The 15,358-nt window shown below is 55.7% G+C and overlaps 2 protein-coding genes and 1 long non-coding RNA gene across 5 annotated transcripts in view; 2 read left to right on the forward strand and 1 right to left on the reverse strand.

Annotated features, from left to right (window-relative positions):
- The first annotated feature begins 233 nt into the window (after nt 1-233).
- SMPD2 (sphingomyelin phosphodiesterase 2) lies at nt 234-3,188 on the forward strand. The gene is made up of 10 exons (XM_039870260.1): nt 234-428; nt 635-731; nt 844-920; nt 1,256-1,349; nt 1,492-1,581; nt 1,839-1,921; nt 2,050-2,182; nt 2,272-2,376; nt 2,534-2,687; nt 2,781-3,188. Exons 1-10 carry the CDS (start codon nt 379-381, stop codon nt 3,167-3,169), a joined length of 1,272 nt encoding a protein of 423 aa, XP_039726194.1. The 5' UTR covers nt 234-378; the 3' UTR covers nt 3,170-3,188.
- Nucleotides 3,189-3,335: 147 nt separating this feature from the next.
- MICAL1 (microtubule associated monooxygenase, calponin and LIM domain containing 1) lies at nt 3,336-14,556 on the reverse strand. Of its 3 annotated transcripts, none has more exons than XM_039870251.1 (26): nt 14,463-14,556; nt 13,397-13,503; nt 12,632-12,942; nt 12,332-12,539; nt 11,962-12,066; nt 11,518-11,622; nt 11,255-11,410; nt 10,540-10,640; nt 9,584-9,841; nt 9,191-9,306; nt 8,879-9,005; nt 8,614-8,692; nt 7,891-8,038; nt 7,239-7,429; nt 6,948-7,036; nt 6,768-6,809; nt 6,507-6,590; nt 6,223-6,379; nt 5,826-5,902; nt 5,257-5,533; nt 5,032-5,129; nt 4,634-4,747; nt 4,436-4,529; nt 4,159-4,258; nt 3,984-4,057; nt 3,336-3,601 (listed from the first exon to the last, which is right to left on the reverse strand). In XM_039870251.1, exons 3-26 carry the CDS (start codon nt 12,887-12,889, stop codon nt 3,453-3,455), a joined length of 3,207 nt encoding a protein of 1,068 aa, XP_039726185.1. In that variant the 5' UTR covers nt 12,890-12,942; nt 13,397-13,503; nt 14,463-14,556; the 3' UTR covers nt 3,336-3,452. The 3 variants fall into 3 exon arrangements, with proteins under 3 accessions (XP_039726185.1, XP_039726186.1, XP_039726183.1); XM_039870252.1 differs by having other exon boundaries at nt 12,632-12,939; nt 14,463-14,555; XM_039870249.1 differs by lacking the exon at nt 13,397-13,503 and having other exon boundaries at nt 12,632-12,939; nt 14,463-14,525.
- LOC120608461 (uncharacterized) overlaps nt 13,652-15,358 on the forward strand; it is a 48,545-nt gene continuing 46,838 nt past the window's right edge. The window contains exon 1 of the long non-coding RNA XR_005654399.1: nt 13,652-13,913. This is a non-coding gene — a long non-coding RNA (uncharacterized LOC120608461). The remainder of the gene's footprint in view (nt 13,914-15,358) is intronic.

Below are 15,358 nucleotides of genomic sequence, written 5' to 3' on the forward strand. Positions count from 1 at the left end.
CGGGCAGAGGAACGGGGAGCCCCACGTCCCGCGTGCTTCAGCCCTGCTCGCCGCCTGTACGGGCCCGCTTGCGGGCGGCCCTCGCCTCCTGTCAGCTCCCGGATTTCGCCGCAGACATCCTTTCCGGCTTGGTGGGCAGCCAGCTGGGACCAGCGGGCCGGTTGCCCGGGTAACGCGGGAGTCGGTCCCGGCCTACGCGCCTCAGCCCTGGGCCTGAGCTGCGTGGGCTTGGGGGCCACCGCCTTCCGGGGAGCGCGGGGGCGGGGCCGACCACCTGTGCGCGCCGCCCCCGGGAGGAGCTGCGGCCAGCCCGCGCCCATCCCTGCCGCCGCGGTAACTGGGACGGCAGAGCAGTCTCGCGCCCGGAGCGCCCCTGCCATGAAACCCCACTTCTCCCTGCGACTGAGGGTTTTTAACCTCAACTGCTGGTGAGTGAGCCCGTGGAGTGCACAGTATCTTTCGCACTCATACAGTCATTCGCTTTCTAACATCCAGGCCACGGCTCTTCCCTGTCCTACAAACTCAGGGCATGGGAGGAACCTGCAGCTCCAAGGCTCACAGCTGGCCCCAGCTCCAGTGATGTCCGGAGGGTTAAGAACCCCAGCAGTCACCTCCTCGTCCCTTCTGTTCCCAGGGGCATTCCCTACCTGAGCAAGCACAGAGCCGACCGCATGAAGCGCTTGGGGGACTTTCTAAACGTGGAGAGCTTCGACCTTGCCCTGCTGGAGGAGGTGGGCTGTATGGAACTGATTTGGAACCTTGGGAGGAGGGGCGGCTGGGGCGCAGGAGGAGACTTTTCCTTTGGGGAAAGGGTCAGGCAGGCAGCCTCACCCCTTTTCCCAGGTGTGGAGTGAGCAAGACTTCCAGTACCTGAGACAGAAGCTGTTACCCACCTACCCAGCAGCACACTATTTCAGGAGGTGAGAATCCTACTGGCCTGGAAGCCTGTCTCAGACCTGGAGGCTCTTGGCCCTGTCAGCCCTTCTCTTTCCAGCCTGGACCCTCCCCTCGTCTCTCTCTCCCAGCATGCTTTCCTCTGAATGTGGGAGCAGGAGAGGGTGGAACCAGGAAGATCCTAGCTCTTCAGCCTTGTCACCTTCCCAAAAAGGCGGTTTGTTGCTTTTAGCTGTGTTGTGGGCCTGGTCCCAGCAGCAGAGAGAGAAAAAAGTAGCTAATGAGTGCTGGGAAATGAGAAGGGTAGAGGACTGGGGCTTTCTCTTCCTGCTCTGGCTATCAGTTGGAACTTGTCTTTCAGCGGCATCATTGGCAGTGGCCTCTGTGTCTTCTCCAAACACCCAATACAAGAATTCACCCAGCATGTCTACACCCTCAATGGCTACCCCTACATGGTAAGCCTGACCTCTGACCTCTTCCACCTCCCTTCCCCACTCCACCTCTACTAACACAGTAAAGGAGGCAGCCTTACTAGGGTTGCAGAGGATGGACAGAAAGGGTAGCAGTTCTTGAGTTCCTGTCTCCTCCTAACTGCAGGTCCATCATGGTGACTGGTTCTCCGGGAAGGCTGTGGGACTGCTGGTATTCCATCTAAGTGGACTGGTGCTCAATGCCTATGTGACCCATGTGAGTGTAGCTAGCAGTGCTTAAGCTGGCAGTGCTTAGGGGACAGGCCAGGGCCCAGTCCTGGGAGGGAGAGATGGGACTCCTTTAGCTGGGCTGCCTGGGGGTGAGGTGTTGAGCAGCAGGATCTCTTAAGGTCAGTAGGCAAGCTTCACCCATTTTTCATCAAGCACCATGCTGAGTGACAGATGTAAACTTGACTTAGACCTGTCCCTGGGCCCTTCAGTCTCATCTGCTGTAATCTCATCTATCTTGCTTAGCTCCATGCCGAGTACAATCGACAGAAGGATATCTACCTAGCACATCGTGTGGCCCAAGCCTGGGAACTGGCCCATTTCATCCAGTGTGTGAGCCTGGGATTGACTAGGGACTTGGGATGAGGTCCAGGGGCTGGGGGGGTTGCCAAGGCCCCACTTATAGGGGTAGAGCTGGCAAGGGAAGACTTCTGCCTCATTAACTTGGTTCCCCCAGCCATACATCTAAGAAGGCCGACATGGTTCTATTGTGTGGGGACCTCAACTTGCACCCGAAGGACCTGGGCTTCCGCTTGCTGAAGGAGTGGACAGGGCTGCATGATGCCTACCTCGAGACCCAGGACTTCAAGGTGAGGACCTGCCTGAGTATTTCCCCACTGGCACCCCCAGTTTCTCTCCGTTCTCCTTCCTCTACATCTTAGCACAACTATTCACCTAGGGCTCTGAAGAAGGCTGTACAATGGTTCCCGAGAACTGCTATGTCAACCAGCAGGAGCTGGAGCCATTTCCCTGTGGCATCCGCATTGACTATGTGCTTTATAAGGTCAGGCCTCTTCCCCCAACATGCCTCTCTTTATCTCTCACCAGCCTGTGCTGACCCTTTGTCCAGCTAGACTAATCTTATATCACTGATTAGAGAATGGGATAGCCAGGAGCTGGTTCTCTGGGATAAGTTTCTCTTCGGCCCTTACTTTTCCTAGGCAGTTTCTGGGTTCTGCATTTCCTGTAAGACTCTCAAAACTACGACAGGCCATGACCCTCACAGTGGCACTCCCCTCTCTGATCATGAGGCCCTGATGGCTACTCTTTGTGTGAGACACAGCCCACCCCAGCACAACCCCAGCCCTACCGATGGTAAGTCACCCCCACCCTTTCCCTTGTTTTTCACTACCACAATCTAGTCCTTCCACTCTGACCCTCCTGCCTCACTCCCCTGCCTTGTTCTAGGACCAGTAGAGAGGTCACCATTGATCAGCGTGCTGAGGGAGGCCTGTACAGAGCTGGACCTGGGTGTGGCTCAAGCTCGTTGGTGGGCCACCTTTGCTAGCTACGTGATTGGTCTAGGGCTGCTTTTCCTGGCAGTGCTGAGTGCTCTGGTGGCTGAAGGAGGCATCAGGGAAATTGCCATACTGCTCTGGACCCTCAGTGTAGGACTGGTGCTAGGAGTGGGTGCAGTCTACCTCTTCCACTTGCAGGAGGCCAAGGGCTTATGTAGGGCCCGGGCTGAGCTCCAACATGTGCTGGGAAGGGCAAGAGAGGCCCAGAATCTGGGCCCAGAGTTTAAGCCAGCCCTGTTCCTGGAACATCAGGAGGGGTACAGGACTGAAGACCAATAAAGCTTGACACTTTTCTGGCTCCGCCTTTTCCTTTGTAGAGGCAGTGATTAGGATCAAAGGTCGGTGTGATTATCACAATGTAGACCTTTAGGCTCCTATACATCTTCTGCCCTCCCTGCATACTCCCCACCTTCCACTTGTAGACAGCCTAAGCCCTATTTATAGAAGACACATTTTTATTGTAAACAGTGAAGTCTTAGCCCAGGCAGCCCAGATGAGCATGGTGGCACTGTCTTGGGTTAAGGTGGTCTTGTAGGGAAGAAGGCAGGCAGCCCACCCTCTTCTAGCCCTGGGACCCTGGCCCTGAGGCCAGCTCACTGAGCCTGCGCTCCTCCTGAAAGCGGATAAGGGCATCTCTCTGGTTCACCACATCCAACAGCTTCCTCAGGATCTGGTCTTCTGCCTGCCGATCTGCAACTGTTTTTAGAATTTCTGAAGGGAGGAGACGAAGTTTAGAGAATAGAGAACTGGGCAGGGAGACAGGAGAGATACAGCCTAATCCTGGCCTATGTGACTTCTATAACCCAACCCTTATTTCCTACCTATGAAATTAGATTTGTCAATACCAGTGACTTTCTAGCATTGTTTCATAGCAGCACTATTTTAAAAGGAAATCCTGCATGAAGGCCCAAATGTGCAGCTCTGATTGAACTGAAGGCAGAGTAGGGGCTTGGAGCCCAATCCTCTGGCTTCCTACTGAATTCCCTCAGAGGCACTCCGAGGAGAGGACTGTGTTGCTTGGTTGGTATCTGAGATGATAAAACTCATGCAAATCCCAGCCTCATGATTTCTACCTCTCCCTACATCCGCATACCTTCCCTGTTCATGTAGCCTCGTAGCTCCTGGTCCAGCTGCAACTGTTTCTCCTCTAGGTTCAGCTCCTGTACTCTGTAGAGGGCAGGGATAGAAGAGGCACAGCTGTCCAGGGTGCCCAAGGACCCAGCTGGGGCCTGGCTCACAAGCCCCTATCACCTCCCGATGCCTCTTACGTGATCATGAGCTCAGCCTCCTCAGCCACTAGGCTGTTTTTCTTCTGAACGAGCTGTAGCAGCTGTCCTAGCCACAGTGCCTTTTGCTGTTCTGGGGAAGCTGATAAGAAAGAAGAAGGGTGACAGGTGGTCAGGAGGCCTCCAACCAGGGTCATAGGAGTCCTGGGCCTAAGGAGTGGAACATGCTGTGGCCCAGAGCCTGGTGGTTTGAGGGACTGCTTGGGGCTGAACACAGTCATAAGAGGCAGAGGGGTGTCCCTTCCCTGTCTTCACTCACTGCTCTGGTTCCTCAAGGCCAGCTCCAGCTTCTTGCCCTCAGCCTCCAGCTCCCTCAGAGCCACCTCAATCTCATTTAGTCGCCGCTGGATGGCCTGAGGGGTACAAGACAAGAGACCCAGGAGTCTGTATTGCTCAAGAATGGAGCACTGAAGGAGCTCTAACCCCATCAGAACTTCTGGGAACCCCTAGGGCTCACCTGGGCTTTACAGAACCTCTTCATCTCCTCCTCCTTAGCACGGCGCAGCAGAGTCCGCCGCCATGTTGGATACTTGTCCATGGTGCCCGAGTTCTTGGCAAAGGTCAGCAGAGCCTGTGGCAGGGTCAGACCAGTCAGGCATATGGCCTGGCCTCCTGGTAGATAGGGGTTGGGGAAGCTTTGTTTGGAAGGGGCCAAAAAAGACCTGGGCTGGAAGTGGGGCAAGTTCTGATAGGAAAGATGGAGGCTTAGAGACATGAAAGAGTCAGACTGGGTGAGAAGATCTTTACCCAGAGGAGGGAGTAAGCTGTAGGTTTCTCCTATGGAAGGGGATGGGGTAGATTTGGTGGATGTGTACTGGTTTCGACAGAAGAGGTGGCCAGGTTCCTTTCACTCACCTGTTCCATATCTGAGTCCAAAGCCACATCTTCCTCTTCCTCTTCTTCCTCTTCACTGGAGGGGGTACTCCCTTCTTCCTTCTCCATGGCCATAAGAACTGAGCAGAGGAAAAGTAGACGTGGCTCAAGATCCCCACAACCTCCTTTGCATTCCCCGGCATTCCCCTCTTCAGGAATCTCAGTACTACCCACTCCATCCTCACCCTGGGTCCGAAGAGCAGTTACCTTGAGGGCTCTGGACCGGCACTCCCCATCCCACAAAGCTGCCTTCCAGGGCCTGGCGTGCCAAGGCAGAGCAGCTGCGGGGGGGCTTGGGTGGAGGCTCCATTTCTGGGTCAGGGGTCAGATTAAGAGAGGACAACCGCTGGCGTTCTGGGCTGGAGAGGCGGATCAGCCGACGGGTGGGCTGGCTAGGGCTTGGGACAGAAATGGCCCCCTCCTGGGAGGCCATGGGAGTCGAGGGGCTCGATGGCATGTTATTCTCGCCCACTGTAGGGAGGTCCTAGAAAAGCCACCATGTGGTTTGGTCAGTGACCTCCCCAGTGTGGGGTTGAGGCTGCTCCTTTAGATAGAGGTAGGCCTTGGAATTCATTCACTTACACCATTTTACTGGACAGTGTAAGGCTGTGTTCTACATACTTGGGCTACAGCAATAAATAAGACAGAAATCCCTGCCTTCATGGTGCTTACATTCTAGTACAGGAGAACATTCACTTACCCCTGACAAACTCCTGTGGGCTAAGAGAGACCCCTTTCCTCATTTCCACCCCAACACACACATTCACAGCTTCTACCTGACTCTCAGGGCCTCTGTCACTGCCATCCTCTTTGTGGACTGGCTGGGGCAGGTGCTGGAGGCAGTAGAAATGCCCTGGGAAGGGTAGAAAAGAGGTAGGGGTAGAGACATCATATATTGGCGGCCTAATGCCTGGAGACTCAGTTTATTAGGGAAGGTGGTGGTGACAGGACTCTGGATTTGTAGATGAATTTCTACTAGCCTCCACAGAAACCCACATTTGGGGTTTTGGAAGAGACAGAGAAAATTTAAGCTCAGGGTATTAAAGTGCCATCGGGAGTCCGTTTCCACCTCATGCCCAGCACTCCAGTTCCTCTCTACCTTCAAACTCCTTGGCTCCGGGCAGGACCGGGTCCGGCCCAGAGTCCCTTTGGAGCCCTCGAGGACCTACTCACCATCTCCTGAGTGCTGCCCGTAGCCACTTGGCCACAACGTGGCCTCACAGATATGGCAGCGGAAGCAGCTCCGGTGATAGAAACGACCGTCAGCACAGAGGCGTTCCAGGATATAAAGGTGTTCCCCACAAAGTGCACATAGGTCCCCGGCACCAGCCTGCACCAATCCACAGGCCACAGGGTCAGCTAAAGTCAAGGCCAGCTGCAAAGTTCTTCACTATCCCCGAAATCCCCCTTCCTTCCCTCCCCAAGTCTCTGCCTACAGACAGGGCCCCCATTCTCACCTCCTTGTGTTGCAATGGGGGTGTCAGGGGTACACCAGGCTCTGACACAGGTGGCTCTTCGGTATTTGGGGTCTCAGCCTCTACCTAAGAAGGTTAAGTGCTCAGGCCAGGAGGTAGAAAGGATCAGCTGGGGAGTAGATGTGAACAGATGAATAGAAAGGGCGGGAAGAGAGCTTGGATGGGGGAGGAGGGGTACAGGACTGGACCTGGAGTGGGGAGCAAAACCTGGGGAAGGGGACAGAACATGGGGCAGGCATTTACCTCCAGGCGTGGCTTCTTGCCACCTGCATCCTGCCCATTTTCCTGTAACAAGTCCTACACTCAGCATGGGGCTCTGAGCCCCCAGTCCCTCTCTTCCCCCATTCTCAGTGGCCTTCCCATCACCCCAGGGACCCCCCACTAGGAACCCACTGCCCAGCCCCAACCCTGCCCAGACTCCACCTGGGCCCGGGTCCGTTGCAGGGTCCTCTGCAGTTTGCCAAGGAATAGTACAGCACTGGAGGTTCCTGGAGAGCCTTGGCTGACAGGACCTGCAGGGAGAATTGGGGTGTCAGGGTAGATACTGTGCCCCTGAAATAGACAGCTACACTCTAGCCCAAAAAGATACCTTTCCCAGGCTGTCCCTCAGGGTACCCTCTCCTCCCTCCCTCTCTCTTGTCTCTGTCTCTGTCTCTGTCACTCACTCACTCACTCACACACATACCACTTTACCACTACTACCCTCTAGGTCACCTGGGTTATGGGCTATGTTCTTGAAGGCACTGTGGAAGTGGCTGAGGTAGGCGATGAGGCCCAGTGGGTCACTTCCTGCCACCACTGCCTGTGCGGACAACACAGGTGTGATGCCGAGTTCATGCTCTGCCACCTTCAGCGCCCAAGCAGTCGCTTCCAGAGCCCCCATCCCCTGCAGCTCTGAGGGTTCCCTGCAGGGTATCAGGAAGAGAAGCCAATGGGAGACTAGAACCTGACCCCATCAAAGGGGGAGAGGGTGGGTAGACAGCAGTAGTGGAGGGACAGCGGGAAAGGCTGGGGAAGTGCAAAGGGAGGAGAGGGCACGAAAGGTTTTTATTTCCTACGCTAACTGTCCCCCCCATCACCACCCAATGACAACTTTCTGGCCTTGGTTGTGGGGGGTGTCTCTACCACTGACAAAATTGTCCCTATTAAATGCATTTGATTATTACAAGATTTGAAGGTGGAATGAGGCAAGAATACTATCTCTTAGGAGGTGAAGTGACTTGGTGGCACTGGGACTCAAATGGGTGTGCTAATTCCTACATAGTGGCCTCCCCACAATTCCACTGCCTGAAGCAAAGGGATGGACAGAGGTAGGAAAGAGAGGTTATGGTCTTCCAGGGACCCCTGAGCCTAATTTGCAACTCACAGTAGCCCAGGCTGCAGCCGGTTCACCAGGGCACACAGGGCCAGCCCATCAGCCCATGAGGATGAAAGATTGGTGACATGAACACCAGGATATCCAGCTGTCTGCTCCTGACACCAGCGTAGCAGCTCCTCCTGGGTGCACACCGACCCTGGGAAAGGAGGTTGTGTTGTGCCTAAGCCCCCTGGCTCACAGAGAGCCCAGTTGCTGGGTGTGGGGGGTAAATATGGGAGGTGGAAGCAGGGCCCCACCCCTACTGGGGCACCAAGCTCTTACAGCAGTAATTCCTTTATCCTGATTTTCTCATCTTAAAAAAAATCTTTTTTTGGAATAAATGGAGTGAATAAAGTGAAATTACTGCTACCCACATAGAGGGCAGCAGGCAAGGGAGGCCCAGAGGTTCAAAGAAAAGGCAGGTTTGGAGTCTACCAGCCTGGAAAGGGTCAGGCAGAACAGCTGAGAACAGGGCAGCATGGCTGCCATTTAACTGCTATGGATGCAGTGGTTGTTGAAATACTGAAATACTTCCATACAGATTGGCAAACGGCTGCTGCGAGTGCTCCGTTGCCCCTCCACTCCCCAGGATGCCCCACACATCCCTACCATCCCATAGTGCTCCAAGCACCCTGCTCCCATCCTGAGGCTGCAGCTGTTCTATTACTTGGTGCTTGTACCTCACTGGTTGGTAAATATTTTGGATATGGCCCTGAAGAAAAGCCTACTTACTGGTGGCCAGCTTTCCTGAGTCTGTCTTGTCGCTCTTGTGCACTGGCTCCTTAGCCACTACTTCATACAGGTCTCGTACCTAAGAGAGCCCATTTCAGGTCTTGAAGCAGGCTGACCACACACCCCCATAGCCCATGGGGAAGGGGCCGGCCTTGGGTAGGGATCACCCAGAGGTACAGTAACTAGGCAAGTCTGGAGGGAAGGCCTAACCTGGAGAAGGGCGGCTAATTATGGAAGGCTGGTGGAGGTGTCAGGGGGTTCTGACCTGATTGGGGGACACAGCCTGGAGGTTCAGGTTGGGGTAGCGGGTGGCTGGATCCAGCCCATACTGGGCCACATTGCGGTGCATGTTTTCCGGTGATGTCTGTGACAGGAGTTGGTACAGGCTCTCACTGGGGCGGGGGTGGCGGGGTGTGAGGATGAAGGTGGGCAGGGACATGAGTCAAAATGTACCCATCAGCACTCACCCCTCAAGAACTTCCTGGCCTTTCTTTTATTCTCTTGTCCATGACCCCATCTATTCCCCAGCACCTCCCACCCTCTACCTGCCCCTCCCACCCCCTAACTCAGGCCTCACCGTTCTGCCAGTACTTCTAGGGGTCCAGTGCCCTCTGCCCATCGCTTCACCATCCAGGCGGCATCAAAGGCTGCCAAAAAGCCTCTGGCCACTCCAGTGCCCAGGGGCCAGAAAGGCTGTAGGGTCAGAAGAGTAGGAAATAGCTCAGTGAGAGTCCAACAGGAGTGTCCAAGCCCAGATAGATGCCCCCAAGGTCATAGCAGAGGGGGCCCTTCGGCACACCAAGTAGCCCTCGGCTCTTCCTTATAACAAGCAAAACCCTTTTCTCCCCTCCTTCCCAGCCATGGAACCCCTGTGCCTCCTTATAAGGAGTCCTGTTTCTTGAAGCACCAGAGAGCCTCCTCCCTCCCATCCCCCTCCCCCAATCAAAGAATCCTGATCCCACTCCCTCACCTCCACCAGGCAGTCCCCCACCAGCCCCAGCAGCAGACGGGCACCATTCTTCTCCTGCACACGGGCAGAGCTCTCTGCCCGCATCATGCTTGTGAAGTCGAAAGCAGAGACGTCAGGCCGCCCACGGGCATCCTGAGCAAATTCCAGCTTCCCGAGCTTGCCGTGGGTGGCAAAGTCAGCGGCTGCCCGGGCAAAGTGCTGCAGAGCCTCGGGTACCACGTTGGCACTGCCCAGCAGCTGGTCGGTGTCCGGCCAGTCCTACATGGCCAACAAATCAGAACCAGCAGCATCAATTGGGTAGTCCCATCCCCTTGGATGTAGGTGAACATATTAAGGCCCCAAGAAGGGGCTTCCCCAGAATACAGCTGAAGGCTGAGATGGGCCTAGAATTTGAATGTCTTGCTTCTCAAGCTCAAGCCCCTTCCTCAGCACTCACCCTGCTGCTGGGGGTCCTAAGCCGCACCCTGCCCCCAAGGCCCAGAACCATTACTGTTATCATACACTCGCTTTGGACAAGTCACTGAACTTCTCAGAGCTTTAGGTTCTTCATTGTTTAGAGATAACACCTCTAACTTCTCAAGGTACCCAAGAGAACTGGGTGAGAAAATGCACAGAAAGCTCTCAAGATAGGACCTACCACAGAGTAGGTGTTCAATCGGCATACACACACCAGATACCATTCTAGGCATTGAGAATAATGAGCTAACAAAAGAGACAAGAGACAAAACCCCTTCCCTCATGGAGTTTACATTTGTAGTCCTATGGCTGGTGTAAGGTTTTTAGCCCAGAATATGATTCAGGTTGCCATGTAAATCTCAAGGTAGAGGAGCTAGTTGAGGTGGAAGAAAGGTCAGGGCACACCCGGGGCTGGGTGGGGGTTACAAACTGTGTCCAGGTCTGGCCTCCACTTCCCAGGGCCAGCTGCCCAGGCCCTCCTTGCCTGGGCCTGGCCTCACCTGACGCAGCACCCCCAGCCGCAGCAGGCACTGCTTCTTGGCTGTCATCACAAAGTAGTGGGTGTCATCCTTGTAGTACACAATGTTTTCCAGATCAATGCCTGGGGGGACAGGGGAAGGGACCGGAGATGTGTCTCCTCATTATGTGTCACCTCTCCAAACACCCTAGCCATGCCTAACCTCTGATAGCTGGGATCACAGCTTTGACTACATTGGGTGTCCCACACACAGGGGCCCATGAATTCTGATGGCACAATGGACCATCTGTCCCAGACCCAAGAGGTCTGAGAACATGGAACAAAGAAATTTGGGTGGGGTGGCAGTTGGAAGACTTACTCCAACCACATGGTCACATGCTAATGGACAACAGACTGGCTTCTCAAACTAAGGTGTGTACACCCCAGGGGGCGTGGCAGTTTGAAGCCAAAGTAAACATAGAGCAGCTTCTTGAAGTACCACTTTCACTTTGAATTTATGTCATTTCTATATTAAAGCATATATGAAGAAGCACAAAGTAAAATCTCATGCCTTTTGTGAGAGATCTAAGACATCATGCTGGGTGTCAAAGTGGGGTTGTGCCTGCTGAATCCCTAGGGGCACAGGTTCTTTGCTGCCAAGATTTCTTGGACTGAGGACAGGTCTGGGCAGATGGGAAAGGCAGGAGCCAGCCCTCGGTCAGGCAAGGGGTGGGAGCCCCTGTGAGAAGGACCCTGACCTGTGGCTTTGAGCAGGCTCTGGAAGAAGCTCTGGTTGTAGATCCTGGCCACACCGCTGATCTCAGGCACCTGTGTCTCTTCCACAGTGCGTCTGTTCACAAAGTTGACTGTGATGCCAATGGCCAGCTTGCCACGCATTTCTCTAACTGTGAAGCCTAGACGTGGGGACAGGTGGAGAGTGACAGGAAGATGAGGGATATAAGGGCCTACAAAGGCCCAGGAAGAGCCCAAGATGCTGAATTCTAGGGAAGTGATCACTCACCTTCAGGGACGAATTTACCTCCAGCAGCAGAGATGAGGACATCAAATTCATAGTTGGCCAGTTGGGTAGGGGGTTTGGGCTGGAGCTGGGCACGCCAGCCACTCCCTGGGGTAGAGGGTGTGAGAGGCACAAAGGTGTAGAAGTCTGAATAGGCCTCTATTTTCCCAGGACAAGCCAGTGATGTAAATAAATGCATTAAAGGGCTTTACGGTTTAGAAAGCAAGCACACATTGCCTGTCAGATTATATCTTCAGCTGTGAAGAGTAGGGAAGGAACGACATATTACTCCCATTTCACAGATGTTCAAAATGAGGCTCAGAGTGGTTTGCACAAGGCCACACTATTAGAAAGGGAAACTCAGATCACTCCCAACCCCACCCTTTTTCTTCCACAGGCCAAGATGTCCTTGGCAGGTGGGATTCTCAGAAGCAGAGAAGTACTTACCCTTTTTGGGAGGGGGTTGGAGGCCAGTGAAAGTGACACCCCAGTGAATTTCCACCCCCAGTAGTAATGCCACTTTCAACAAAAGCAGCTGAAGCTGCCGGATGCCTGGAAGGGAAAGGACATTAAGAATAGGGACCCCAGGACTGCATAGCCTCCCCAAGCACCAAGATGCACCTTGTCAGAGCTAGAGGAGGTCTTAGAGATTACTCCATCCAACTGCCCATTTACAGATACAGGACTTGAGTCCAAAAGGTCACCTAGATGAAGTGAGTCTTATCCACTCAGCCTCTTGGCTGGCCCAGCAGACCACCCACTGGCCTGTCTCTAGGCCCAGGCTTACCACCCCTCTAGCCCACCAGGTGGTACTCACTGATGTGGTCCAGAGTGCCTGTGCAGAAGCGCCCATAGAACTTCTTGGCGCCAAGTGCCCGAAGGTCATGGATGGTGAAGGGCCAGAGGTGCAGCACATTGTGGCGAGAGAATTTGGTGCGCTTTTCCACCAGTACCACACGGGCCCCGAGCAGTGCCAGCTCCACAGCAGCCCGCAGACCGCAAGGTCCAGCACCCACCACCAGGCACTGGGAACACACAAGGCAGTGTGAGCATGGCATCATATCTCCCTCTTATGATTCCCCTATTCTCTAAGCCCCATCCCAGGCATTGTATTCACCTTAGTGCTGGTGCAGGCCTGGCCTTGCTGGTAGACAGGCTGGCCTGCTCGCTTGTCTAGCTTGGCCCACAGTGATTTGGCGCTCCAGTAGTTGAGCTGGGCCTTGATCTTGTGGTATTGGGGCAGCCCCCCACCAGGCTCCAGATCCAGGGCCTGGCATAGCCCCTGGAAACTGCTCAGTACATTCTGACACAGCTGAGCCTGCAGGAAGCTCTCGAAGTGGGCGTGTGCTGGGTTGGTGGAGGTGGGTGAGGCCATGGAGGCCCTTGGGCCTCCCAGGGAAGGAGCAGCTGGGCAGAGGCACGTTTCTGCTGGAGAGAAGGGTGGGGGGGAACAGAAGGGGAGAAGAAGAAAAGAAGGAAAAAGGAAGGGGAGGAGAGGAAAGCAGGCTGGTGTCTCTGGGGAGCTTCAGGTCCACCCCTGATTGGCCCTGCTCCTCTCTTCCAGCCCACTCCCGATCTGTTCCAGAGACAGCTGCTACCCCTTCCACTGCAAGTGAAATCTGCCAAATATGGAAATGAAAAATCAATAGTCCTCGGCACAGAGGGCACATGAGAAGCCAGGGAGCTTCCAGCCAGTCTTCCTGTCCAGGGATCTCCAAGCCCTGCTTCATCTCTGGGGCCCAGAGGGCAGAAAGCAGGGCTTGGGGCAATTTCTCAGACATGGAGAGGGCAGGCTGGCCAGGAGAGCTTTCCTTGCAGTGCAGACAGACAGGCCAAATACCTACAACCCCAGCTGCTGGGCACACATAATGCCTCATCTCACCCGTCTCCCTGTTCCAGGTGCCCCTTGATAGACTCAGTGGCACACGGGTGTGGGGTGTGTCTTCCACCAAGGGCGAAGTTTTCCTCCTTAGCACTCGTGATTTCCTTCTGACAGAGGGAGGAGACAATCTCTAACTGCAAAGGTTCCACTTCCCATCACCAAAACTACCTCAACAAGCAGCCTGAGGATGTTGTTGCATGTTTCGACTGACTGGGTGAGGAGCAGTGGGTCTATTTCTGACTCACTGTGGTCAAAACACTTCCCCTGTGACTTGCCTTCTTCAGTGGGCCTCGAGGGCGGTGGGGGCAGGCAGCGGGGCGACAGCAACCCGGTTAGCCCCTCCTAGCTTCCTCCCACCCCCATCAAAGATCCGCCCCATCCCGTGAACTCTGGCATGCTCTCCCAGGAATTTCCCCAAACAAGGCCTCCTTTTGTCCCCCTCTCCCTCGCTCGGGCACCCACGCAGTTCGAGGGTGCCAGAGGGGGCTTTCTCACTCTGAGACAGAGAGGAATCAGGGTAAGTTGGATGAGGTTGCCCCTGGGGGAGTTAGGGATAGTGCGTGGCTACAATGGACGCAGGTCCCTAGGGTCTGCTCCCCTCCATCCCCTCGGCCGCCCCACCGGTACTGGCCAGAGCCCAGCGGGCCAGGGCGAGGCAGGGGAAGGTTAAAGTCGCCTGGGGCAAGTCGCCTGTACAGGGCGGATGGAACGTCATGAAGGGCAAAGGACTCTCGGGGGTGGGGGAGTAGAAAGAAGAAGACCTCAGCTACCGGAGAGGGAATGACCCAGCCTGGAAACGCCAGGGCAAAGAATATACGAGGGCTGGAGCGGTCGGGAAGGATGGAGAGGAGCTGGACCACTGGAGGCGGGGGCGGAGGGAGTACTCCCACTCAGGACCGTAAAGTCTGGAGAAGGGCTGAGCAGGCAGGGGGGGGAGACGGGGCAGACCGGCCAGGAGGGAGGCTCTCAAGCGCCCCACACATTTCCCCCTGGCTCTCCTCCACAGCACCCCCACACCCCCGCCGCAGGCAGGGGTACGCACAGCTGGATCAGCTGGACAACTTACCCGGCGTCTCCGGAGCCAGGAGGAGCCGCTTCCTGCCAGGCGGGTGGAAGGGCTGGGGCTGGGGCGGAGGCGGGGGCGGAGGCGGGGGCGGAGGAAGGGGAGGTGGAGGAGGCGCGGAGGGAGAGCCGGGATGCGGGCAGGTCTGCCCCGCCAAGGAGTTCGGCAGGGTGTGTGGGATTCGGCGCGCGGCGCAAGGTTATCCAAGGCTTTATTCGCGCCTCATTAGCATCTCATTACCCCGGGATCCGCGGCTTGAAGCAGCCCAGGACCCGCCCAGGCCTGCTGGGTGGCGCCCAAAGGAGTGTCACTGCAGATTCAGGGTTCCGCTTGAGGGCCGGAGACCCGGGCCGGACGTGAAAGGGGCCTAGGAGCCCGGGTTCGGGGATGCCCGGTGCCCGGCAGCGCACCTGCCGCCTCTGGCTCCATCCCGGTGCCTGTGCCTGCAAAGTTAGCCCTTCCCAGGCGGGCGAGGCCACCTACCCCTGCCCAGTGCCAACTCCGCGCGGGCCGTCTCCTAGCGCTAGGCGGAGAGGGCTGCTCCGGCTGGGCAAGAAGTTTGCCGAAGCTGGCTGGCCCACTGGTGGCGCCGGAACGTCTGCGCTGTCTTCACCTCTCTTACCTCCTGGCACGCGCGCCCCACGGTAGATTCAAGCTCGCTGTCCCCCTCTCCTGCGACAAGTCTGCCCCTCGGCCCCGGCTGAGGGTAATGAGGCAATTTGCAACTTCCACGGAGACCTAAGAAGTGAGAGGGCTAGAGAGTCTTGGGGGTTAAGATGCTGATGGCGATATTAGGTCACTACTAAGAAAGGGGAAATGGCAAGATGTGTGGGAGAGAGGCCAGATTCCCAATATTCAAGAATGCCTTGGAGTGAGGACCCATACATAGAACGGCTGAA

This window comes from Pteropus medius, unplaced genomic scaffold (genome assembly GCF_902729225.1).
Source record: "Pteropus medius unplaced genomic scaffold, Ma_sr-lr_union100, whole genome shotgun sequence".
NCBI classification, from domain to species: domain Eukaryota; kingdom Metazoa; phylum Chordata; class Mammalia; order Chiroptera; family Pteropodidae; genus Pteropus; species Pteropus medius.